Source organism: Ursus arctos, unplaced genomic scaffold (genome assembly GCF_023065955.2).
Source record: "Ursus arctos isolate Adak ecotype North America unplaced genomic scaffold, UrsArc2.0 scaffold_4, whole genome shotgun sequence".
NCBI lineage: Eukaryota > Metazoa > Chordata > Mammalia > Carnivora > Ursidae > Ursus > Ursus arctos.
This window is the reverse complement of record NW_026623056.1, coordinates 39,199,108-39,225,501: the sequence shown is the minus strand read 5'-3', so window position 1 is coordinate 39,225,501 and position 26,394 is coordinate 39,199,108. Positions and strand designations below refer to the sequence as shown.

General features: G+C 38.6%; 1 protein-coding gene across 1 annotated transcript in view; it reads right to left on the bottom strand.

The window, feature by feature from the left end:
- Positions 1–25,745, bottom strand: part of LOC125281480 (cell surface glycoprotein CD200 receptor 2-like) — a 38,159-nt gene extending 12,414 nt beyond the window's left edge. Inside the window, exons 1-4 of the mRNA XM_057306668.1 lie at positions 25,622–25,745; positions 4,490–4,549; positions 1,382–1,699; positions 1,014–1,262 (exon numbers count right to left, since the gene is read on the bottom strand). Coding sequence (XP_057162651.1) covers positions 1,014–1,262; positions 1,382–1,699; positions 4,490–4,549; positions 25,622–25,745 — 751 coding nt within the window. The remainder of the gene's footprint in view (positions 1–1,013; positions 1,263–1,381; positions 1,700–4,489; positions 4,550–25,621) is intronic.
- Positions 25,746–26,394: the final 649 nt, after the last annotated feature.

Below are 26,394 nucleotides of genomic sequence, written 5' to 3'. Positions count from 1 at the left end.
TTAATAGGATATGATGATCTTAATAATGTAATAATGAATGTAATAGCTCATATGTATTAATATGATCAACATAATAGCTAATATTTATTAATATAAAAGGTAACATTTGTTAGTATAGTAAATATAGTAGCTAAAGTTTATTGAATACCAACTATGTGATGGCCACTAGGCTAAGTAAATATGTTATTCTTTTAATTATCATGATAACGTCTGTGGGGTGGGTTCTAACATCCCATTAACAAATGAAGAAGCCATGAGACATTAAACTAATTGTAGTGATCCTTTTTCAATATATACAAATATCAAATCATTATATTGTACACCTGAAACTAATTTAGTATTATATGTCAATTATATCTCAATTTTTTAAAAAAGCCATGAGACAGAGAAATTAAATATTGTTCCAAGTCACACAGCTGGTGAAGGAGAAGCCATATTATTCCAAAGACTTTGCTTCTAACCACCAGGTTATACTGCCTGCAATGATATGAAGACATGGACCTTGTCTTTTCATCTTTACATGACAGCAACAAACACATTATAACATTCAATAAATCTTTGGCAAATGAATTGATATATAGGTTTCAGATGATAAGGGAGAGAGGAAGGAAACTTGTCTCTTACTCGGAGTAACAAAAAGAGGTGACTGCTACATAATTATTGCTCTTGTCTATCTACTGAATCAGCTTTGTTCTATTATATAAAAGTATTGTTATTTTATATGACTATTAATCTCAAGGTAAAAGTTAACAAAATTTTTGTGTCTTCCAGAATACAAGATATTTAGAGAATGTACTGGTAAGAAGTTATTAAGTTTATTCCTTCTATTTGATAAAGGAATAGGAATTAATTCCCTAGCATATTAAAGTATTACCCAGCTAAGTTTTAGAGAATGTTTTCAAATTGGTAGCACAAGCTTCCTTACTTTGTTCTTGGTTACTCATAATCTATGGAATAAAATGTTGAGCATCAAGTTCAGTACTCAAAAAACAAAAACAGAAACAGGTAATTACCTTGATTCAAGTCTAAGGACAAACTCTTGTTGCCAGTCACATGGGAGACAGAGCAGGACACATTAGACACCTGGCCATCCTCCCACTGGCATGTGCTCTGGACGGTCACGGCGCCATTGCCCAACTGTTGTTCCACAGTGTGACAGTCTCCCAGTGGGGACCAGGAGATCTGGGCAGCTGGCTTCCCTGCAGCTGCCCTGCACACGATACTTCCATTGCTGCCTCGAAACAGGGTCACCTCAGGGGGCACTGCAGAGACGCACAGGAAAAGGCTTTGGTCTTACCCACAGGATATGGAATATAGGGAGACATTTGGTTCAGTCCCGGAGCTGCTTCCCTGACATACCACAGGATGTGATGCTCCTTACCTGACACTTGGAGGTGATATCCAAGACCGAAATTCCCTTCCTGTGTGGCCACTTCACACCTGTAATATCCTTCATGGGTCGTGGCCACGGGACCAATCTGAAGGGCAGGATTCAGATCAGGTCTGGACTCCCAGGAGATTCTCTCATCAGTACAGTTTCTTTCACTGGTCTCATTGTTATCTCTCCTGTAGGCTCTGGCGCAGGAAGGCTTGCCTCTGAGGTTTATGTCCCACCTTATTATCAGCACATTTTCCAAGCTGACAGGAGGACAAGCGAGCACAACCTTTGTGTCCACAAGTACAGACAGAGAAGTGTTATCTGGACACACACACAAGGAGAACGATGAAAGAAAAGCTTGATAAGGAACGTCATGTGTTAATTTTTCCACAACATATTGCATAAGGTGTACTAGAACATGACTTTGCTGGTGATCTTATTCCAAAAATATTAGGCTTACTGAAAAATTAAACATGAACAAATGCATATAACCTGATAAACCTAATCTAAAGATGAAAACATCTGTCTCCTATATTCTGTGTTACTAGATAAACTATAGTCATTATATGTATGAAAATATTTTAAAGGTTTAAAATTGCTTCACAAGTTTTGTATAAAACAAACAAGAAAACAGAATATAAAGGACAAAGTCATCTAAATCTAATCTTTTGGTCATAGAAACTACTAGATTTATCTTGTAACTCTCGCTCCTCAGGACAGGAAGTGGAAAAATGGGTGATGTGGTTTTCTCCTCCTAATTTTGGATTAGAGAGAATAAATCAGTATTATCAGAACGAAATGCCTATCCTGAAAGGTGCCGCTTCGGACAAACATAAATAGAAAGCCTAAGATGGCATTCAGGTTGAACAAACTGGACTTTCTTAAGCTATTTTTTATTTGGAGAATCACAAAGTCAGTAAAATCAACAGATCTTCCTTCCTTTCTTCTTTCCTTCCTTCCTTCCTCCCTCCCTCCCTCCCTCCCTCCCTTCCTTCCTTCTGCCTTCCTTCCTTCTTTCCTACTGAGTCAAACGTACATTGCCAAACAGTCCCACTGTGAACTGCTCACAGATTTTGTTTCTGTACTTTCACCTAATTATGAGGATTAAATGAGGAAGTTCACTGCTTTTGCCCATCTTTAGTATAAAACGTAAGCCCTGCAACCTACAATTACTGTCCAATACAGAAGCCCCAGCTCTCCCATAAACACACGTAATGCATCCATGCCTGGGAGGGGCTGCTGAGAGAGGATTAGGGTCGTCAGCTACCACATACCTGTAAGCCAGGTGAGTGGCAGGGAGCTCATCACTTTAACATGAGCAGAACCAGCTGTGGGGCTAGGTTGTTATGCCGGTGAAGCTCCTGAGTGATAAAACTCTGTATGTGAGATCTCTCCTCCCCTCTCCTCTTTTGGTTCATTTGCCTCTTCTGGGATGGACTCAAGCCCTTGCACGTCACAACCAAATCAAGATCCCACAACTACAGGAAGCAAGGAGGGGGAGATGTTAGAGCAGCTCTGAGGGGCAGTTACACCCATGCTCCTTCCCCCACTGCAGGTGGCTCCCCACCTTGCTCACAGGGAACCTGCGACTGGGCCAAGGCTTAGCCGCCTGAGGCAGCACAGGAGCTCGGAGAACTGCTGGAGGTGGGTGTGGGCGAGCATACAGGTGCCCAAGGGCGGGGTGCTGAAGATGAACCCAGACAGAGGTGAGGAGCACGGGGTGTGCTCTCTGTTGGTACCTCAGCTTGTGAACCGTCCGAGGCTTTAATATTTTGCCTGATACTTATTCTCAAGACCTGACTCTATTCTTTAAAGGAACTGTGGGTGGATCAAATAAACATACACATTTTAATAAGGGCGGATCCAATAGGGAGGCTCCCAAGCCCCAAGGGCGGACTCTGCTCTTTCACCTCGCTGGGCTCTCTGACCCTCCAGCGATGCCCCTTCACCTGTGATGAGACCTCTTATGTGAAGGCTGTTACTCACCCTTCCCTAATCCTCTTCTCTCTCTCCCCACGCCTGTGGCGATCGTTTACCAACCAGTCACTCCCCAGCCCTCAGTGGGTTGGCGCCCGTCCACCACATACAATCTCCACGCGCCCCTGTGATCAGCTGCGGTGATGTCCCCTCCTGCTTCACAGAGGGAGCGCGGGTAGATTTCCGTGTTTGCTCCAGAACCAGCAGTCACGTCCCAGCGCGGCTGCACCTGTCTCTGGCTCCCCTCCGGTCTCCTGCAGCCTCGCGCACGCAGACAAACCCCTTTTCCTTCTGCTCTCACTGCCATACCCTAGTTGGAGACCCATCACCACGCCTGGGTTACTACACAAGCCTCCTGCTGTCTGGCTCCGTCTCAAAACCCTCCTCTCCTCAGTTCCTGCCTTACCTTGCAGCCAGGTGCATGCCTGGCACACAGGGGTGATCCCCTCCACTCCGACCCCCTTCAGAGATCGCTCACTGCCCGAAGACAACGCTGACATGTCTTCGTCCTGGCTTCCAAAGCTCCCTTTTCAAATGGACTCCCCTTGGCAACCTTACCACCCCCTGTCGCGCCCACATTTCAGAAAGGAACCAGCAGGCACGACCGCCTATCTCGGCGCTCCCAGCACGGTTCTTGCAGCCTGGGTGCCTGCCCAGCGCTCTGTCCATGAAAATACTCCTCTTCCCTGAAGAGCCATTCACATGCCGCGTCCCCGCGAAGCCTCCCCAGAGCCTTGGTGCCCACTCTCCGTCCTCCACGTTCCCGGCACGCTCCATGCGAGGGCTCATCTCCTCTAGTTTAGGTGGGGTCCGTGCTTATTTCTGGGTTCTCCCACAAAACTGAGCCCCTGAGGGCGCTCTGGCAGTCTAGCTCGCCTCGCTCATCTGTGTCCCCACAAAGCCTGGCACAGAGCCTGCTAGAGAGAGCTCCATAATCTCCACGTGGAATTGAACTGCCTTGGGGGAGAAGCGCCGGGTCACTCAGGGTCCCTCACACCACAGCATTCAGATCACCACACTCTGCACCTGCCCTCAAGGCTGGCCCCTGACCAGACCCTCAGCTCTGTTTCTAAGGCAGTTCCACATATCCTCCCTTTCCTACTGGCCTCTAGAAAACGTTAAAAAGCATATTACCTTCTGCAGGAGGTATGAGCCTGCTCTGATTTCCTTCCACAGGTGAACCATATGGTGAAGCTAGAAAATATTCAGAGAAGAGTAAAAGAAGTCAATTTTAGGTGCCTAAATGGAGTATAAACCACTATGTATCCACAAATCCAACAGACACCATGATAGAAAATCTGAATTGTAACTAAAGTCCACAAAAACCTTTGCAAAACAGAAATTAGAAGTTATTCCATCAAGGGGAAATACACGTTAACACTTGAAAATTACATTCTGAGCTCTTAATCAAGATCTCCCATTTATGAGACACCTTGCTGTAATTGACAACCATTTGGTCCAAGGTAACCCTACTTCCACCTCTTTCCCAGCCACCGTGGACTGGTCCATCATGGGTACCTCCCGTGAGCTGGGCTGAGTAGTGCTTTCTCCAGATGACACCCCCAGGATTAAAGTTGTTTAATCCAGTGGTGGGCCTCACCCAGCTACACAAATGATTTACTTTCATGAGAATTCGGAACCAAATTGAGAAGTATATTTCGTCCCTCTTTTCCCCCATTTTTCCTACTGTGACTGCTAATTTTATGTATCAACTTGATTTGGACATCATTCCCAGGTATTCAGTTAAATATTACTGTAGATATTTCTGTACAGATATTTTTTTTAGAAAAGATTAACATTTAAATGAGTAGACCTTCAGTAAAGTAAATTACCCTCCATCTGTGGTTGGGCCTTGTCAAATCATTTGAAGGCCTTGATTGAAAAAGAGTGACCTGGGAAAGTGAGTTCTATAGCAAACTATCTTCAGCAAACTGCTACTCTTCTCTGGGTCTCTAGGGCTTGCCCACCCTGCAGAATCTGGACTCGCCAAGCCTCTGCAAACACGTAAGCCAATTCTTTAAATCTCTCTCTCTCCCACCCCCTTTCTCCTCCCTACTCTCTCTCTCTCCCTGTTTCTCTGAGGAACGCTGACTAATGCACCCATCTTGGAAAGAATGAGGCAGAAGCAGAGGGAGAAAGAGAGAGAATTATACTCCTCACCTAGTTCAAGTTTCTAACACCATAGTTCCTGAGAGGTACATGCATTCCTTCCCGTGGGTTCTGCAGAGTTTCTGACAAAGGAATCCTAATTTACTTCAAATCCAGTTTCTGAAGAAATTCTGTATTGAGGTAATTTTTGTAAAACTAGCATTTTTAAAAAATTATGAATTATCCTATGGAATATTCTCTGTGTGCTTGAGAAGAACGTGTTTTGTTGGAAGGAATGTTCTGCACATGTCTGTTAGGCCATTTGGTCTACAGTGTTGTTCAAGTGCACTGTTTCCTTATTGATTTTATGTCAGAACGCTCTACCCATTTTTCAGGGTGGGGTATGACAGTTCCCTACAACTGCTGTGTTGTTTTCTACCTCTCCTTCACTTCCGTTAATATCTACTCTGCATATTTAGGTGCTCCGATGTTGGATGCGTAAATATTTGCAAGTGTTATATCCTCTTGATGAATTGACTCCTTTACCATTAGATAGTGACATTCTTTTAAAGTTAAAGATTTTTACTTAAAGCCTATTTTCTCTAATATAAGCATAGCTATCCCTACTTTTTCTGGTTTTCATTGGCATAGAACATCTTTATCCATCCCTTCACCTGAAACCTGTATGTATCCTTGAAGGTAAAGTCAGTCTCCTGTAGGTAGCATATTGTTGAATCTTATTACTTCATCCATTCAGACACTATGTACCTTTGATTGGAGAATTTAGTCCATTTATATTAGGATAACTAATAGGTAATTACTTACTATTGCCATTTTGTTGTCATTTTGCTCATTGTTTTCTGACTATTTGAAGTTCCTTTCTTCCTGTCTCGCTGTTCCTTTGTGATTTGATGATTTTTTTGTAGTGGTATGCTCTCATTCCTTTTTCTATATCTTTTGTGTATTTATCAGATGTTTTTCTTTGTGGTTACTAGGAGGCTTACATAAAACACCTTCTAGTTATTTTTTTTTTTAAGATTTTATTTATTTATTCGACAGAGAGAGACAGCCAGCGAGAGAGGGAACACAAGCAGGGGGAGTGGGAGAGGAAGAAGCAGGCTCCTAGCAGAGGAGCCTGATGTGGGGCTCGATCCCAGAACGCCAGGATCACACCCTGAGCCGAAGACAGATGCTTAACCGCTGTGTCACCCAGGCATCCCACCTTCTAGTTATTGTAAGCTGGTTACAACTTAGTGCATTGCATACAATACTCAATACTCATACTTTTACATCTCCTCCCCCATTTTACTTTATTGATGTCAAATTTACATATTTTTAATTTGTTCACTAACAGATTATTATAGCTATAATTATTTTTCGTACTCTTCTTTTTAGCACTTGTTCTGGAGTTAAAAGTGATTTACACAACACCATTACAGTATTAGGCTGTTCTGAATTTAATTATATATTTGCCTTTACCAGTATGTTTTATTTTTCATATGTCTTCATGTTGCTGATTAGCATTCTGCCATTAAATTTGAAGAGCTCCCTTTAGAATTTCTTGTAAGCAGGTCTATACTGACAAATTTCATCAGCTTTTGTTTTTTTAAGGAAAGTGATTATCTCACCTTTATTTCTGGTTTATCAAGTAAAGTATTCTTCCATGGTAGGCTTTTTCTTCCAACACTTTGAATATATCATCCCACTCTTCTGGTCTGCAAGGTCTCTGCTGTGAAATATGCTAGTTTTATGGGGCTCCTTTATATGTGATGAGTCACCTTTCTCCTGCTGCTTTCAAAAGTCTCTCTTTTCCATTTGATTATAATGTGTCTCACTTAAGATTTTTTCATGGTCAGTCGAATTATTTGGGCTTCTAGATTTTGACGTCCATTCCCCTCACTCACTGCCCTCAAAGTTTTAGGAAGTTGTCTCTCACAATTACTTTAAATCAGTTTCCTGCTCCTTTATCTTTTGTGTCTGTCTGGGGCTCCCATAATGCTTATATTATTTTGTTTTCTGGTGTTTTACAAGACTCATAGACTTTCATCACTCACTCATTTTTTTTTCTTGCTTTTTATCTCTCTCTAGATAATTCCAAATTATGTCTTTGTGTTCACTAATTAATTCTTCCGCTTGAATCTCTCTGTTGAATTTTTCAGTTCAGTCATTGCATTATTCAGCCCCAGAATTTGTGTTTGTTTCTTTTCATGACTTCTATCTTTTCTTGAAGCTTCCTTTTTTTTATGTATTGTTTTCCAGATTTTTTTTACTTGTCTATCTGTGTTTTCTTGTAGCTCACTGAGCTTCCTTACGTAGACTATTTTTGATTTCTTTGTCAGGCACGCAGATCTCCATTTCTTTAAGGTTAGCCACTGGAGCTTTATTTTGTTCCTTTGATGGTGTCATGCTTCCTTAATTTTTTGGAATTTTGCATTGCTAGTGCCTTCACATTTGAAGAAGCTACCACTTCCCCCAGTCTTTACTGACTGGCTTCAGGAAAAGATCTTGACCTGTCAGCCCAGCTAGAGATTCTGGGAGGTATCTCAGACCTTTCCTAAAGATACATTCCTTCTCCATTCCCCTGACTCCTTCTTGGGGTGGAAGTCTTAGGATTGTGTGTTTTCTCTCAAACCTACAAACCAGACAAAATTCTGAAAGTCTGCCATTTACGTTAGGGAAGTGCCCTGACGTGTTCAGGGTTTTGTGCCATCTTCCAATTCAGCAAAATAAAGTTACTGCTGTTACCCAGGCACACTGTCTAAGGAGGTGCACATCATCTGGGGTATAGTGGTGCTGGCCACGGAAAGGGTGATACAGTTCTGTAGTACCAAGACAAAGTGACAGCGCTTAACTGTCATGGGCAAAGTAGATAATCATAAACACTAGCAAAGCCAGAATGGCAACCAAGAGACTTTTATCTGAAAGATTCTGGCAAAAGCTAAGTAAACCTCAGTGTTCTTAGGGGTGAGATAAAAAGGCAGCCAAAGAGGGTGTGGTTATATATAACTAAATCAAGGATAAGCGAGTGTCTTAGTCAGTTGTGCCTGTTGCAACAAAAGTACCGGAGAGTGGCTTAGATAACAAATTGTTTTTTCTCACAGCTCTAGTGGCTGGGAAGTCTAATATCAAAGCACCAGCAGATATGCTGTCCAGTGAAAGCCCACTTCCTGGCTTGTAGACAGCTGCCTTCTCACTGTATTCTCACATGGGAGGGACAGAGAAGGAGAGAAAAAGAGAAAGCAGGCTCTCTTGTGTCTCCTCTTATAAGAGCTCCATCCTCATGACAAAATTCCCTCCCATCGCCTCCTCTCCATCTCCAACTATGATCACTTTGGAGATTAGATTCCAACATATGAATTTTGGAGGATACAATCAGTCCATAGCAGTCAGTAAAGACTCGGGTTAGTTGCCATAATGGAAAATAATGATCCTTCACCAGGTTTCTATACTCAAACCAGTTCTCAGGCTCAAAGCCACATAATTATGAGTTCGTATTCCAAAATTACAAAACACAGGGGGAAAATGCAACCACAAAATGAGATAATGTACTTTTTATTGGCTGCCGTCTTTTATTCCTTAACAGAAGAATAAAGATTCAGAATTTCAGAGTTTGGAATTATTGAATGTAGGGTATAAAATAAATGTATGGAGGATGTTTAAAGAAATAAAAGCAGAATTTAAAAGAAGAAGAAGAAGAAGAAGAAGAAGAAGAAGAAGAAGGAAGAGGAGGAGGAGGAGGAGGAGGAGGAGGAGGAGGAGGAGGAGGAGGAGGAGGAGGAGAAATATATGCTCTCCCCACCCTCCCCCGCTCAAAAAGCTATACGGATTAGGAGAATACAACAGAGTTCAATTTACTCATTGATTCTCTACTTACCCAACCTGGAAAATGATAGAGAACAACACAAATGTACATGAAAGGAGAAAGGCAATAGAAATTTAGAAAGTACTTTATGGCATCTTCCAATATCAGATGGTTTCATCTCCATTAAAAATCTATTGTTTATTGTAGCACCTTCATGAATCGTCTTCTGGAGAACTTGCTGTAGCTTCTACATCTGCACCTGCTGCTTCACCTGGCACTTTTATGTTTTGGAGATGGCTTCTTGCCTTAAACCTCATGAACCAACCTCTTCTAGCTTCAGGCTTTTCTTCTGCAACTTCCTCTTCTATCTTAACATCCATAGAATTGAAGAGTAAGGCCTTGTTCTGGATTAGGCTTTGGTTTAAGGGAATGTAGCTGGTTTGATATTTTGTCCAGATCACTCAAGCTTTGTCCATGTTAGCAATAAGGCTGTTTTCCTTTCTTATCATTTGTGTGCTCATTAGAGTAGCACTTCTAATTTTCTTCAAGAATTTTTCCTTCACGTTCACAACTTGGCTACTGCTTGGCACAAGAGGACTAGCTTTTGCTCTATCTCAGTGTTCAAGACGCCTTCCTCACTAAGCTTAAACCTTTCTAATTTCAAGTGAGAAATATGTTACTCCTCCTTCTACACGAACATTTAGACGTCATCGTGAGATTATTAATTGCCCTAATTTCAATATTGTTGTGTCTCAGGCAAGAAAGAGGCTTGGGGAGAGGGAGAGAGACATGGGGAATGGCCACGTGATGGTAGAGCTAGAGCACACACACGTACGTGTCACTTGATTCACCATCTTCTATGGGCATGGTTAGTGATACCACAAAACAATTACAATAGTAATATCAAAGATCACTGACCGCAGATCACCACAATAAATATGAAGTAATAACAAAGTTTCAAATATTGCAAGAATTACCAAAAGGAGACACAGAGATGCAAAGTGAGCAAATGCTGTCGGAAAAATGGTGCTAATGGTCTTACTCCATGCAAGGTTTCCATAGACCTTTAATTTGTCAAAAGCACAGTATCTGTAAAATGCAGTAAAGTGAAACACAGTAAAACAAGATATGCCCATATACCTAATAAGAGCTTCAAAATACATGAGGCAAAGTTGACAAAATAAAATCAAAAACACTGTAACAGAAATGAAGAATGTCTTTCATGAGCTTATTAATAGATGGGATATGGATGAAGACAGAATCTCTAAGCTACAGAATATATCAATAGAAACCTCCAAAACTGAAAAGCAAAGAGAACAAACAATTAAAAAAAAAAAAAGAACAGGATTTCCAACACGAAAACATGTAAACACTTGTAATGGAAAAATCAGAACGAGAAGAAGGAGAGAAAGGAACACAAGAAATCTTTGAAAGAATAACTGAAAAATTTCCAAGTTACTCTCAGATACCAAACCAAAGTTCTAGGAAACTTGGAGAACACCAAGCAGGCAAAATGTAAAAAAAAAATCAACAACAATAAAACCTCAAAAACATACAAAACAAAACAAAAAACAAGGCCTGGTATATTATATTCAAAGTACGGAAAATCAAAGATAAAGAAAAAATTCTGAAAAAAAGACAGAAAAACAAAATCTTACAGAGGAACAAAGATGAGAATTATATCCAATTTCTCCTAGGAAGCCAGGCAAGAAAAAGAAAATGAAGTAAAATGTTTTAAATGTTAAGAGAAAAAAAACCACCAATCTAGAATTCTGTATCCTACAACAACAAAAAAATTACCCTTTAAAAGTGAAAGAGAAATAAAAGACATTCTCAAACAAACAAAAATTGAGTCAATTAATTCCAGTGGACATGCCTTGTAAGAAGTGTTAAGAGTTCATCATAACATAAGTGAGAAACTCAGATCTACATGAAGGAAGAAAGAGTATTAAAGAATGAATAAGTGAAGGAAAAAAAAGCTTTTATTTTTCTTATTCTTAATTGATATAACAGATAACATTTTGTTCAAAATAATAAAACGATATATTCTTTAGATATATATTATGTTTTATATATTATATAAATGTTTAACATAAATATATTATAAAACATGTACAATAGGGAAAAATATTTATATATGTTTAATTAGATAGAGTATATTTATATGCAATTGAAATGAATGACAGCAATAGTACAACGATGGCCAAAATCTATTAATGGTCACTAGTAACACCAAATACTGGCCAGGATGTGAAGCAACATGGACTCAGTGATTAGCAGTGGGAATGCAAAACGCTACAGCAACTTTGTAAGACAGGCTGGCAGTTTCTTAATATACTAAACATAGTCTTACAGTATGATCTATCACTAGCACTGCTTGGGGTTGAAAGCTGCTTTCTACATGAAAACTTGCACCCAGGTGTTTGTAACAACTTTATTCATAATTGCCAACACTTGGAAGCAATCAAGATGCCCTCGAGTAGGTGAATGGCCAGATTGAGGTACATCCAGACAATGGAATATTATTCAGAGCTAAAAAGAATGATCTATCAAGCCATGAAAAGACAAAGAGGAAACTGAAATACACATTACAAAGTGAAAAAAACCTTCGAAAGCCTACATATTGTGCAATTCCAACTGTGATATTCTGCAAAAGGCAGAAACTGTGAGACACAAAAAGATAAATGGTTGTCATGAGTTAGAGGGAGGGAGAATGCACAGAACACGGAGGACTTCGAGGGCACTGAACTATGCTCTGGGATACTGTAGTGGTGGGTATACGTCATTATACTTTCCTTCAAACCAATAGAATGCGCAACACCAAGATTGAACCCTGTGTAAACCATGCACTTGGGTGGTAATTATGTGTCAGTGCAGGTTCATCACTTGCAACAAATGGAACAGTCTGGCGGGGATGCTGATAATGACACACAGGCTGTGCACAGGTGGGGTTAAGAGGGATTTGGGAAATCTCTGTACTTGCCTCTCAAGTTTGCTGTAAACATAAAACTGCCCTAAAAAGGGGTCTTAAAATAATAAAAAACCCACGCTTTTTATATTAAATGGATGTTTAATTTTATCAAATATACTATGCAATCTTATGGTTTCCTCCTTAAAACAGGAAATGGAGTCAATTACATTAACCGGTTTTAATTACACTCTTTTCAAGTACATCTTTTTGTTGCCATCTGTTTCCTGCCACATCTAAATGTTTCTCTAGTACTTTTCATGAGTCAAATCTATCACTATTCACTGTCTTTTGAGTTCTCCCCAAATGTTCCCCCCTCCCTCCCAATTTCTTTCACCTTTTCCTCACCCTAGATTCCCACCTTTCTTTCTCCTAAGAACTGGTTTTCTTCTCCCTTCACTACACATAATATGAAAATGTGGAAGCCGGTGTTTCTCAGAATGTTTTGGAACTTCTTCAGGATGATTGCAAGGAAACACAGAATGGAATTAGGTTTGTTTTCTCCTGCCTAAGGCTGCTCTAATTTTAGTCACTCCACTCATTTGTTCTACCTGTTCACGCTTTGGGTTAAGATCGATTTGTATGAAGTGTTCTGATGTGAGCATGAAATCCTTGACTTAGAATAATTGTTTATCATTTATATATTCTTATGTTCTCTTAGCCTCATTTCCTGAAACAATTTTTACTGGTTCATTTTTTGCCTCTATTTTAAAACTTAACAACCCCAAATAGAAACAGGGTTTCTTTCTTAGTCTGTGTGCTAGAAATATTAGAAATATCAGCTTCAGAGGGGAGAGGGGTGGGGGATTGGTATAGGCCGCTGATGGCTATTAAGGAGGGCATGTATTGCATGGAGCGCTGGGTGTTATACGCAAACTATGAATCATGGAACATTACATCAAAAACTAAGGATATACTGTATGGTGACTAACATAACATAATAAAAATTATTATTTAAAAAAAAGAAATATCAAAGAAGAAAAAAACAATTACATATCAATAAACATAAGGTCCAAAAAATAAGAATTCAAGGAGACAATAAAAATACAAACCAAGAAACTGGAGGAAACACTGCATTTTGTCTAGTCACACAAGTTCGGTTTCACTGCATACCGGGGCCCCCAGTATTACCCTGGACTCAGCTAGACAACTAGTCAGTGCACCATTGACCTAAGGTAAATATGAAGGTTTGTTGGATAATATACAAATGTATCACTGCTACTAGAACAAATTAGAAAACATTTTACGAGTGGCTAAAGAAGAACCTTGGCACTATTGAAATACTGCTTTACATTTTGCTAAAAATGTCACAGCATCAGACTCACCAGACACCAGGATATAGACAGAGATCAGTAGACTCAAAGCTGAAGTCCTCCCCAGGGTATGCATTTGGAGTGGTTAGCCACCGAGTAGCCAAGCACAGGAAATGTCACTGAGTTTTGTTCAGCAATAAAGCAAAAAACCCAATACTTAAGATCACTGGTTCTCCCACAGTACTGAAGTGACAAAATAAATCACATAGCAATTTATTTAGAAATCTAGCAGCATTTTGGGGAAGCATCAATTACATATGGCAAAACGCACAAATCGTTAGTGTACAGATTGATATATGTATGTATATGAACTCATATAATGACCTTCAAAACCTAGGTAAGACCATTTCCACTATTCAAGAAGTTTCCTTCATTCTCCTTCTCTGTCAATAGCCCTTCTCCAGAGAGAAACACTACTCTGATGTCTATCACCAATTTGCCAGTTTTCGAACTCCATATACATGAAAGTATTTACATAGTTCATTTTTGTAATACTATGTAGTGGTTTTCCAATCTGACCATGCCATAGTTTTTTCAACCATTTTGCTCTGTACTTGGATTTTCCAGTTCAGGACTAACACTAATAAATCTTCTATGAACATTTTTGTTTTGTACATATCTTTTGGTCCACTTCTGCATTTGTTTTCTGGCGTATATACCAACAAATAAACTCAATGGATCACATGACAGGCATAATGTGTGACTTTGATAAATACTTCCTGTTATGAATTGATGTGTGTCCTTTCAAAATTCATATGTTGAAGTTCTAACCCTCAGTACCTCAGAATGTTACCTTCTTTGGAACAGGGTCATTGCAGATACAATTAGTTACAGTGAGGTCACACTAGAGTAGGGTGCGCCCTCCTCCAATGACTGGTATCATTATAAAAAGAGGGAATCGGACACAGATACATACACGGGGAGAATGCCATACAAAGTTGAGGGCAGAGAGCAAGGCAGACCCTCTGCAATCCAGTGAACTACAAAGATTTCCAGCAGGGGGCGCCTGGGTGGCACAGCGGTTAAGCGTCTGCCTTCGGCTCAGGGCGTGATCCCGGCGTTCTGGGATCGAGCCCCACATCAGGCTCTTCCGCTATGAGCCTGCTTCTTCCTCTCCCACTCCCCCTGCTTGTGTTCCCTCTCTCGCTGGCTGTCTCTATCTCTGTCAAATAAATAAAATCTTAAAAAAAAAAAAAAAAAACATTTCCAGCAAACCACCAGAAGCTGGGAAAGAAACAAGGAACAGATTCTTCCTTCCTGATTTAGGAGATTCCAAGACTCTTTCAATGGTGGGACACAACACAGGACATTTGAATAGATGAAAACAGGACTTTGTTACTTATAGCTCCAAAAGAGAGCAGGCTGCCGAATAGGGCCACACAGAGCTTACCCTTGTAGACAGGATAACACCAAGCTGGAACTGTAGAATGTAGGGTATGTATGGCAAGTAGAGTGAATTTAGGTTTAGCCTGTCCCAGACAGGCTAATTTGAATAATTTCCCAACTCCTATGCATAGTTGTGTATGGGTTTATTCTTAGTTGTCTGGTGCTTGGCCCAGGGGCGTAGAGTGTGAAAACCCAGGTAAGCAAAGTAGGTGGGGTGTGGATTTAATCAGGTCTCAAGAAGGGGAACTGACCTCAAGTCTAGTAAGGGCCTCAAAAATGGGTCTAGCCAGCATTTTGTAAAAGCGAAAAACTATATTAAAATTGATTTTCTCATCAGCTTTGAGCTTCATTATATGGGGTATTTGAATACATACATTACCCTAAACAGCATAAAAATCATTTTATTATGAGGGGAAAACAAGGAGAATCCTTGTAGGCCAGTCCATAGTCAAGTTCACCATTATACGGCATTAGCCTAGACCACAGATCCGGAATTTCCAGGATCTGTAACAATACCCTGGTTGAGTTGTAAAGTATGTTACAAGTATGAGTTGTATTTTTTTATGACAATAATATCTTGGTGTGTTCCTTGGTTCAAGGTGGCAGTTCCAGCAGTTACACTGGTATGAACTATAGTTCAGTAAGGAAGAGGTAATGATTAGTAACATTTGTAACCAAGGGGAAGGGCAAGGTATACTGGTCGTGGTCAGAGATGCAGGGTGGGAGGTTGTGGTGGCAAACTGGAAGTGTGAAGCAGGAGATGGCTCGGGATTGGGAGGTCCGCTCCCCAGGGGGCTGGGTGTATATAAGGCAGTTGTCTCCTGCAGAGACTAACAATATCCATTACTTTTTAGAATGGCACAGATGGTAGTATCCTCTACCAGGATTTCCCTTTAGACATGGGAGTGTAGGGATGTACGTTTTGGCAAAAAACAAAGAGTATATTAAGATTATGGACTAAGCAAACAATGAGGGGCAGGTTTTTGTATCAGAGACTCATGGGCTATTTATGGCCATTATAGCCAGTCCAGAGATCCCAGAAGGTATGAGAGGATTTTGCTAATGCTGGTACAGTGAATGAGCTTTTGTGAGCACTAGTAGGAAGGCCTATTGATTTTAATTGGATACATTGTAGAGCCTTTTGTTGGGGATGGGTGTCATTTAACACGAGCTCATGTGTAGGTAGCAGCATCAAGGAGATTAAGTAAAATTAGTAAATGAGTAATATATTGCCTCTAGAACCCAAAAGGGGATTGAAAGATGTTAGACTTATATGTCCTTGATATTTCTGTTAAACAAAATTCCTTGGATGAAAATGTTATTAATGTAATGCCCTACTTGTGTTCACGGGGAAAAGTGGATGCACTTAAAATCCTTCCTGCAAAGCCTGTGTGTGATGGCAGGCTGCTGCGGTATTCCACGGGCAGCCCGGTAAAGGTGTACTGTGTCCCTTTGGAGATGAAGGCAAACTGGGAGGCTGTTGAGATAAGCAGGGCATGAAACATATTAGATGATGTTACTAATTGTAATAATGTTGGCTCTTGGGCATGTGGGCTTTAATGGATGCAGCAATGACTTTAAGGTTGCAATAATCTACCATGAAGCACCATTCAGTCTTTCCAGGTTTAAGAACAGGCAAAATTGAGCTGTCCAATGGAGAAGCAGTGGAGATAATCACCTATTTAATTGATTAGGTCTTACAGAGTGTTTCAATCGTTCAGGGACCTGTTTTAATTTATATTGCGCCATATTAACTATTCTAACTGAAGGTCACCAGGTCCCATTTTGTCAAATTTAAATATGACATAACTAATTTATGTATTTAATTATTGTTTCAATTTTAATATTTTTAATTTTTATTTATTGTTAAATTTAAATTCAGTTTAATTAACATATAGTGTATTATTAGTTTCAGAGGTAGAATTTAGTGATTCCTCAGTTGCATATAACACCCAGTGCTCCTTACATCAAGTGCCCTCCTTAATGCACATCACTGAGTTACCCCAACCCCCACCTAACTTCCCTCCAGCAACCCTCAGTTTACTTCCTATAGTTAAGAGTTGCTTACGATTTATCTGCCTCTCTGTTTTCATCCTATTTTTCCTTCCTTTCCCTTATGTTCATCTTTTGTTTTTTAAATTCCACGTATGAGTGAAATCATATGATATTTGTCTTTCTCTGACTTATTTTGCTTAGCATAATACCCTCTAGGTCCAACCATGTCATTGCAAATGGCAAGACTTAATTCTTTTTGATAGCTGAGTAATATTCCATTGTGTGTGTGTGTGTCACTTCTTTATCCATTCATCAGTTGAAATTTATTTTTAATTTAATATTAATTGTGTTACAATGTATATGTCTATTATTTTAGTTTGTTCAGGTTACTACCACAAAACACCATAGACTGAATGACTTATTAATGACAGAAATGTATTTCTCACAGTTTTAGAGGCTGGGAAGTCTAAGAGCAAAGCACCAGCACATTTGGTACCTGCCGAAGACCCGCTTTCTAGTTCATAGACCAGTTTTGCATTGCATCCTCACAGGTAGAAGAGACCAGCTAGCTCTCTGGGGTTTCTTATCTAAGGGCATTCATCCCATGCATGAAGGCTCTGTCATTATGACCTAATCAGCTCCCAGAGGCCACACCTCCAATTACCGTCTTTTGGAGAAATTGGTTTCAATATATACATTTGGATGAGGGGGACACAAATATGCAGTCTACAAAAGACTGAAAACGCAACTTAAGGCTGGACCCTGGGAAGTGTGGCTCAAGTGGCCTATCGCTCCCATTGCCCTAAGGTGACTCCCACTTGGGCTAGTATTTAGCCAGTGGATGTCAACCATTTAGGACTGTTGTTTGTTTTTTCTTAATCTTCCAACGCCGAGGACATTTGGGTAAGGAGAGACATGGAAACCACCAGCAGACACAGCAGCAAGCTGCAAGGTTAAAGCTCATGCTTCCCAACAGGCAACAGTTCCTTCCCAAGCTCTTCTCCTGGTGCTTTGGAGTAAATCAGTAAGCCAAGAGCAGACCCCCAAGAAGCAATGCAAGAGTGAGCGGTCATGGCCATGCTTTCTTGCTCACAGTGCCAAACGTTTTATAAGATTGAAAGATTTTTTTTGATGGTGAGACACAACAAATAACACTCAGAATAGATGAAAGGCAGACTCCCTGTGACAATTCCATATGAAAGAAGACTGCCATACAGGGCCACACAGAGGATGAACTGGGTTCAGGGTAACGTGAGAACTGTAGCGAGAAGTTTATGTACAGCAGGTAGAGCAGAGTTCACTAGATTTCCCGAGTTCCCATGCATTGGCTAATTTGAATAATTTAATGGGATCAGAGCACAAGGGTGGTCCCTAGTTGTCTGGTGTTGGGTCCTGGGGCAATCAGGGCTGGTGCATGGTGTCCCAGAATGGGAGCCTTAATAAGGAAGTGGTTGAGAGCTGGATGTAATCAAGTGTTCAAGAAGAAGAACTGACTGGCCTCTAGCCAGGACCTCAAACCAAAGAAAAACAGCTTTACAAAAAACTGTATCAAATATTTCTCAGAAAGAACCGACCCTGCTGAGGCCATGATCTTGGACGTCTACCTTTCAGAACCATGACACAGTATTTTCTGTTGTTCCAGCCACTAAGTTTGTGGTACTTTGTTAAGGCAGCCCTAGAAAACTAATACACTTCCAAATTAATAGTGCCATTTTCATTCCTACCATTGCCTAGTCAGTTACACACATCCTCAACATCTCCCAAGACAACTTGCTACATCTTGCATCGCAGCTGAGATTAGCCACAATTCAAGTGGTTAACAGTCCTTGTAGTTGCCAACTAACATATTGGACACCATCATTCTAGAGCATTATTTGTTTTTATGGTCATTATGGTGCTCTAAAGTTTTCTGATAAAATTATTTCTTAAAGGAACAAATATACTTAAACCTTTCTCAGAACTAGAAAACATTGCCAAAAAATTATTCTGAACTATTCTTCAACATACAATTTTAAATGGTAGAGATGCAGTTTATAATACAGCCATCAAAAGATACATAAATTTTGAATTCTCCTGAAATTATTTAATCAAATTTTGCAGTAGAACTTAAATGAGTTGATACATGACTTTGGCAGCAACATAGCAAAAAAAAAAAAAAAAAAAAAAGGCAGAAGAAGAAGGAGGAGGAGGAGGAAGAAGAGGAGGAAGGAAAAAAAGAAAATTCCATTCTCTTTAAGTTTCCTGAAAGGGGTTTTTTGGGGGGTTTTTTGGTTTTGGTTTGTTTTTTGTTCTTTGTTTTGTTTTTTGTTTTGTTTTGTTTTAGTACAGGTAAACAAAGTGCATTTATCAATAACAGAAAATCTCTTGACAACATTCAACAACCAATTGTCTTTGTCCAGTAGGGCTACTAGGCAAAATATCACAACCTAGTGACTTCAGAGGAATTTATTATCTCAGAACTCTGGAGGATAGATGTCCAAGATCAAAGAACCAGCAGGGATCTGATAAGGCTTCTCTTCCTGACTAACAGAAATCTACCTTCTCATCATGTTTTCAGATGACTTTCTGTGTATGTGTGAGAGATGCCTCTCATCTCTTTTCTTCCTCAAGAATAACAGTTTATTCCTTTAAGAATAATAGTTTATTCCTTTAAGAATAACAGTTACAAGGACACCGGGGTAGCTCAGTCAGTTAAGCCTCTGCCTTCATGCAGATCCCAGAGTCCTGATAGAGCCCCACATCGGGCTCTCTGCTCAGTGGGTTTTCTGCTTATCCCTGCTTATCCCTCTCTCTCTGCCCCTTCCCCCCACTTCTGCTCTCTCTCTCACTCTCTCTCTGTAAAGCAAATAAATAAAATCTTTTAAAAAAAATAAAGAATAACAGGTATATTAGGTTAGGACCCCATCCTTATGACTTCATTAAAGGCCCTACTTTCTAATACAGTCACATTGGGGATAGGGCTTCAACATATCTATTGGCATAATACAAATTTGTGAAAAAAAACTCTAAAAAAATAGCAATAAAGGAAGCTTCCCCATTTTGATAAGGAGCATCTACAAAAACCTACAGCTCACATTATAAATAATTATGGAAGACCGAATGTTTTCCACCTCAAAGAGTGAATGAGGCAAGGATGCCTCTGCTCAGTTCTCTTATTCAGCACAGTGTTGTAAGTTCTAGCCAGGGCAATAAGGCAGGAAAGGGAACACAGATGAGAAAGAAAGAAAGAAAACTGCTCCTATTTGAAGATGACATGAGAACAGTTTTGTATCTTGATCAATATCAATATCCTAGTTGTTACTGTTGTAAATACCTAGTTGTAAAAATTATAGTTTTGCAAAATGTTACTATTGGAGAAAACTGGGTTAAAGGCACATAGGATCTCTAAATTTTTTCTTACAACTGCTTGTGAATCTGCAATTATCTCAAAATAAAAAATTTAATTTAAACGGGAAAATTTTAAAAAGATTCCATTCTCTTATATGTAAAATTGCCTAAACAATTTTCCCTCAGTTGTTAACAAGTAACTAAAATGCACTTTTTTTGTTGTGGCAAATATGCCTAACTTAAATTTCACCTGTTTTCGCATTTTAAAGTGAACAATTCAGTAGCACTTAGTACATTCACAGGGTAAAATAAACCACCACCACTACCAAATTGCAGAGGATTTCCATCACCCTAAAGGAAACTCTGTAGTCGTCAGTACTAACGCCAGAGTCCCTGGCAATCACTAATCTTCTTTCTGTCTCTATGGATTTGCCCATTCTAGATATTTCAGATAAATGGAATCCTAATATGTAGCATGTTGTATCCGGCTTCATTCATGTACCATAGTGTTGTAAAGGTTTATCCACGGTGTGGCATGTATCAGTACTTCATTTCTTTTCATGGCTCAATAATAGTCCATTGTATGGATATACCACTTGGTGTGTACATCCAACAAGTGATGAGTTTTTAGATTGGTTCCTACTTTGGCTATTGTGAACGGTGCATTAAGTACAAGTTTTTGCTTGAACACATGTTTTCAATTCTCTTGGCTATGTACCTATAAGTGGAATTGCTGAACCATGTGTAATTCTACATTTAACTTATTATGTATTCAACAAATTGTTGCTCGTCATGGCTACACCATTGTACATTTCTACTAGCAATATATGAGAGTTCCAATTCCTCCACATCCTTGCCCACACTTGTTATTTTCATTATTATTAGCCACCCTAGTGGGTGTGAAGTGGTATCTCATTGTAGTTTCATTGCATTTTCCTAATACAAATAACATTGACCATCTTATCATGTGTTTATTGGCTAATTGTTAATCTTCCTTGGGAAAGTGCCTTTTTAAGTCTTTCATTCATTTTTTGATTTGGTTGTTTGATTTTTGAGTAGTAAAAAAATTGTGTATATTCTGGATATTTGAATCTTATTAAATAGATCATTAGTAATTATATTTCCACATTCTATGGGTTGTTTTCCACTCTTGATAGTCTACTTTGATACACAAAACTTTGTACATTAAAGTTGTTAATATCGATGAACTCTAATTTCTCTGTTTTCCTTGGATGTTTGTCCCCTCAATGCCACACCTAAAAATGATTGCCAAATCTAAAAGTAGTGAAGACCTTTCTCTTCCATGAGTTTGATCATTTTAGCAATCATATTTGGACTTCGACCTACTTGGGGTTAGTTTTTGAATATGGTGTCAGATAAAGACCCACCTTCGTTCTTTTGTAGGTGATGATCTAGTTTGTTCACCTGTTGAAGAGACAACTCTCACCCCCAGGGAATGGTCTTGGCACTTTTGCTGAAAATTAATGAGCCAGGAAAGTACAGTTTTATTTGTGGACTCTAAATTCTTTCCCATTGGTCTGCATGTCTATGTTTTGGTCAGTACCAAACTGTTTTGATTATCATAGCTTTGTAGAAGTTTTAAAATTGGGAATGTCAGTTCTCCAAACTTATTCTTATATTTCAACATTATTTCTCTTATTTGGGGTCTCTTGAAATTCCATATGAATTAGATGACTTTCTGTTTCTGCCAAAAAAGGCCATTTCTGATTTTGATAATAATTGCATTGAATATATCGATCTCTTTGAGGAGTATTGCTATTTTATCAATATTGTCTCTAATCCATGAATATAAGATGTCTTCCCATTTATTTATATATATTTTTTACTTTCTGTTAGCCACATTTTACAGTTTTCAGTGTATAAGTCTTGCCACTCCTTGGTTAAATTTACTCTTCAGTATCTTTTTCTTTTTGATGCTATTGTAAATGAAATAGTTTCCTTAATTTCCTTTCCAGGTTATTCATTGCTAATGTAGAGAAATACAACAAATTTCTCCATGCTGATTTTGATTTTGCATCCTAGAACTTCGCTGAATTTGTTTATTAGCTCTAATTGTATTGGGGGTGGAGGTTGGTAGTATGCTTAAGATTTTCTATATATAAGATCATGTCGTATGTGAAGAGATAGTACTAGGTCTTCCTCTGCAATTTGGATACCTCTCATTTCTTTTCCTTGTGTAATTGCTCTGGCTAGAACTTCTGATACGATGTTAAATAGAAGTAGCAAAAGTGGGCATCCTGTCTTGTTCATGATCTTAGGGGGAAAGCTTTCAGGTTTTCACCAGTGAATATGATGGTTCTTGATTTTCTCTCTTCTTTCTTGGAACTTATTTTGTTTCACCTTATGAGTTTTGGTGTATTGTGCTTCCATTCTCACTTGCTTCCAGATATTTTTTTATTTCCCTTTTGATTTCTTCTTTTACCCGTTAGTGGTTCGGGAGTGTTTAATTTCCAGGTATTTGTGAGTTTTCCAATTTTCCACTTGTTATCAATTTCTAGTTTCATACCACTGGTTTGGAAAATATAGTTGGTATAATCAAACTTCTTAAATTTGATAAGACTTGTTTTTGCCTTAACTTTGTTATCCATCCTGGATAATATTCTGTGTACACTTGAAAAGAATGTGTATTCTGCTGCTGCTGGATGAAATGTTCTGTATATGTCTATAAGGCCCATTTAGTCTATGGTATAATTCAGGTTCAATTTTCCTTTTAATTTCCTAAGTGAGGTATTGAAGTCTCTTACATTGATTTTATTGCTGTATTTCAGATCTGTTAGTATTGGCTTAATATAGTTAGGTTTCCAATATTGGGGGCATATATATTTACGATTGTCATAACTTTGGTGTGCCTGGGTGGCTCAGTCAGTTAAGCATCTGCCTTTGGTTCTGATCATGAGCTCAGGGTCCTGGGATCAAGCCTCACATCTGGGTCCCTGCTCAAGGGAATCTGCTTCTCCCTCTCCCTCTGCCCCTCCCCTCTCTCATGCTCTATCTCCCTTGTGCTATCTCTCATGCTCTTTCTCTCAAATAAGTAAGTTAAATTCTTTAAATAAAAATTGTCATATCCTCTTGAGGAACCTATCCCTTTATCGTGATATAATGACTTTCTTTGTCTCTTGTTAAGGTTCTGATTTGAAATCTGTGTTTGATATAAGCATAATTACCCCTGCTCTCCTTTGGTTTCCCTTTGTGTGGAATTATCTTTTCCCATCTCATAGCATTCAGCCTATGTGTGTCCTGAAAGCTGAAGTGAGTCTCATAGGCAGCATAGAGTGGATCTTTGTTTTTTATCCATTTGGCCATTCTCTGTCTTTAGATTACAGAACTTGGTCCATTTACATTTAAAGTAATTACTGAAAAATCAGGACTCAGTACTGTACTTTTATTGTTTTCTAGCTCTTTTGTAGATTCCTCGTACTTTTCTTTGTCTCTTGCAGTATTGCTTTGTGATTTGACAACTTTCCGTATTGGTATGCTTTGGTTACTTTCTCTTTATGTTTCATGAATCTACTAGAGGTTCTTCCTTTGTGGTTACCATGAGGTTTATACAAAACATCTTATAGTTATAGCAGTCTATTTTAAGTTGCTGACAGCTTAACTACACTTACATAAAAACTCTACTCTTTTATTGCTCCTCATTTTATGTTTTTGATGCCACAATTTACATCTTTTTATATTGTGTATCCATTAACATATTGTCATAGCTGTACTTATTTTTAATGCTTCTGTCTGTTCATCTTTGTACTAGAATTATGTGATTTACACACCAGCATTACAGTGTTAGAGTTGTCTGAATTTGGCTATATACTTATCATTGTCAGTGTGTTTTATACTTTTACATATCTTCATATTACTAACAACTGATTGCCAAAATTTAGATCTAATATAGGATCTGATTTTAGTTCTGTTTAGGACTTCTATTTCTGGAAATATTATTCATTATGTACTCTGAAAGAAATCTATAGTTCAAAAAACCAAAAATGAGGCCTTAAGTTTGTATAAATTTTTAATGCTTAACTAAGCTCACAAGTAATTAAGGAGAACTTCTGGAATCAAAAGTGAAAAGCAGCAAACATGGAGTGGAAAGATTGACTTAACCCAAAAACTATCAAGAGTGGTATTAGGAACATAGACACTAGGATTTTAAGACCCATTTAGGGAACAGAAGAACATTGGACCTAGGCAAAGCAGAAAGTAGAAACTGAGATTCTGCTCCCCTAAATAAAGACCAGGATATGGTTTAAGTAAGTTATTATTTGAAAAGAAAGAAGAGGAAATTACTTGTCATATCCTTATTTCTTATTTTTATAAGAACAATGGAAAGTTTTCCACCTTGAATGTGTTACCACTCTGCCCTCACATGGGTCTAAGGGTTGAATTTATATTGGTTATATCTAAGCAACTCTAACCTCAGAAATCAAAATACACTATCCCCATCTTAGTAGCAATCCCAAGAACAGAAAATCCTCTTTGGAAGAAATCCCTGCCCCAAGATTCCAGGTTCAACATGATACCCACAGATATAGATTAGTGAAATATGAGTACACAATCCAAACTTACAACAAAAAGAACATCAAGGCAAATATTCATAGCAGGAGATGACAAATAAAAATAAAGTAAACAAATCTACAAAAAGATATAAGTATTATAACCTTCAAATAGATTTATAGAATATATATTTAAAATACTTATAAAATGATTATTTTAACATGTTTATAAAAATTCAGAATGAAACTCAAACAAAAAAAGAGATTTAAAGGAACTGAATAGAATTTAAAGAATGAAATTTAATGTTGTTAAAAGTTGACATACCAAGAACAGCCCAAACAGTAGATTAGACAGAAGTGAAGAAAAATTTGTGGTCTGTGAGAGAAATCTGAAAAAAATCACAGAAAATACTACACAGCTAGAAAAAGATATAGAAAATATGAAACATGTTGCTTGATGGAAGATAGAGAAGACTTCATTAGATTTCCAAAAGAAGAGAACAGATACAAATAATGAAACCTAGGGCCCTGGGATCAAATCCCACATCAACCTCATTGGTCAGCAGGGAGCCTGCTTCTCCCTATGCCTGCTCTGCCTGCCACTGCCCCTGCTTGTGCTCTCTCTCTCTCTGACAAATAAATAAAATCTTAGGAAAAAAAATAATGAAACCTAATGTCAAAATAGATAATAACTAAGAGTTTTCCAGTATTGAATTAATTTTAAAAAGACAGAATTTTCAAATTCAGGATACACAGGCAATCCTAAGCCAGAATAATAAAAAGAAATCCATATTTAGATGTACAACAGTGAAATTACAAAACACTGATGACAAAGGGATGATCTTAAAAGCAATCAGGAAGAAAAGGCAGATTACTTACCAGGGAATAACACTTGTACTGACAATAGAATTCTTAACAACAGTGATGAAGGCCAAAATTCATGGAATATCTTCAAAGTGCTGAAGGAAAATAACTGTTTAGATTTACTTATCCAGAAAAACATTTTTTACAAATGAGGAAAAACTAAAGACCTTTCTCCTAGACAAACAAAAACTGAGAGCTTATTACCAACAAATATAGACCTCACTACATAAACTCTTGAAGAAGTTTTCTTGAAGAAAACTTAAAAATGAGGAAGGGAAGAAGGAAACTGATCTCAAGAGGAAGGTCTAAGTTTCAGGAAGAAATACTGAACAAACAAAATTGATAAATGTAGGGATAAACTCTTATAAACCATTATAGTAATATCTAGTTTGGAGAATGGTTTTTTTTTAAATCATAAAGTCTCAACACCAGTGGAAGATGAAGTAATATGAGTTAAAATATACTAAGATATTTTAACTCTTTAGGTAAAATAATATTGATTAACTCTAAATTTCAAGCATAAATATTGAAGGGGAATCTCAAAAGAATAGAAATGGAGTGTGTAATTTTGAGTACAATAAAAATAGAACTTTTCAAGCTAAGTCTAAAAGGAAGGGGAAAACAGATAACCACAGAAAAATCAGGAGAGGGGTGCCTGGGTGGCTCAGTCATTGGGTGTCTGCCTTCGGCTCAGGGCGTGATCCCAAAGTCCGGGGATCGAGCCCCACATCAGGTTCATCTGCTGGAAGCCTGCTTCTTCCTCTCTCACTCCCCCTGCCTGTGTTCCC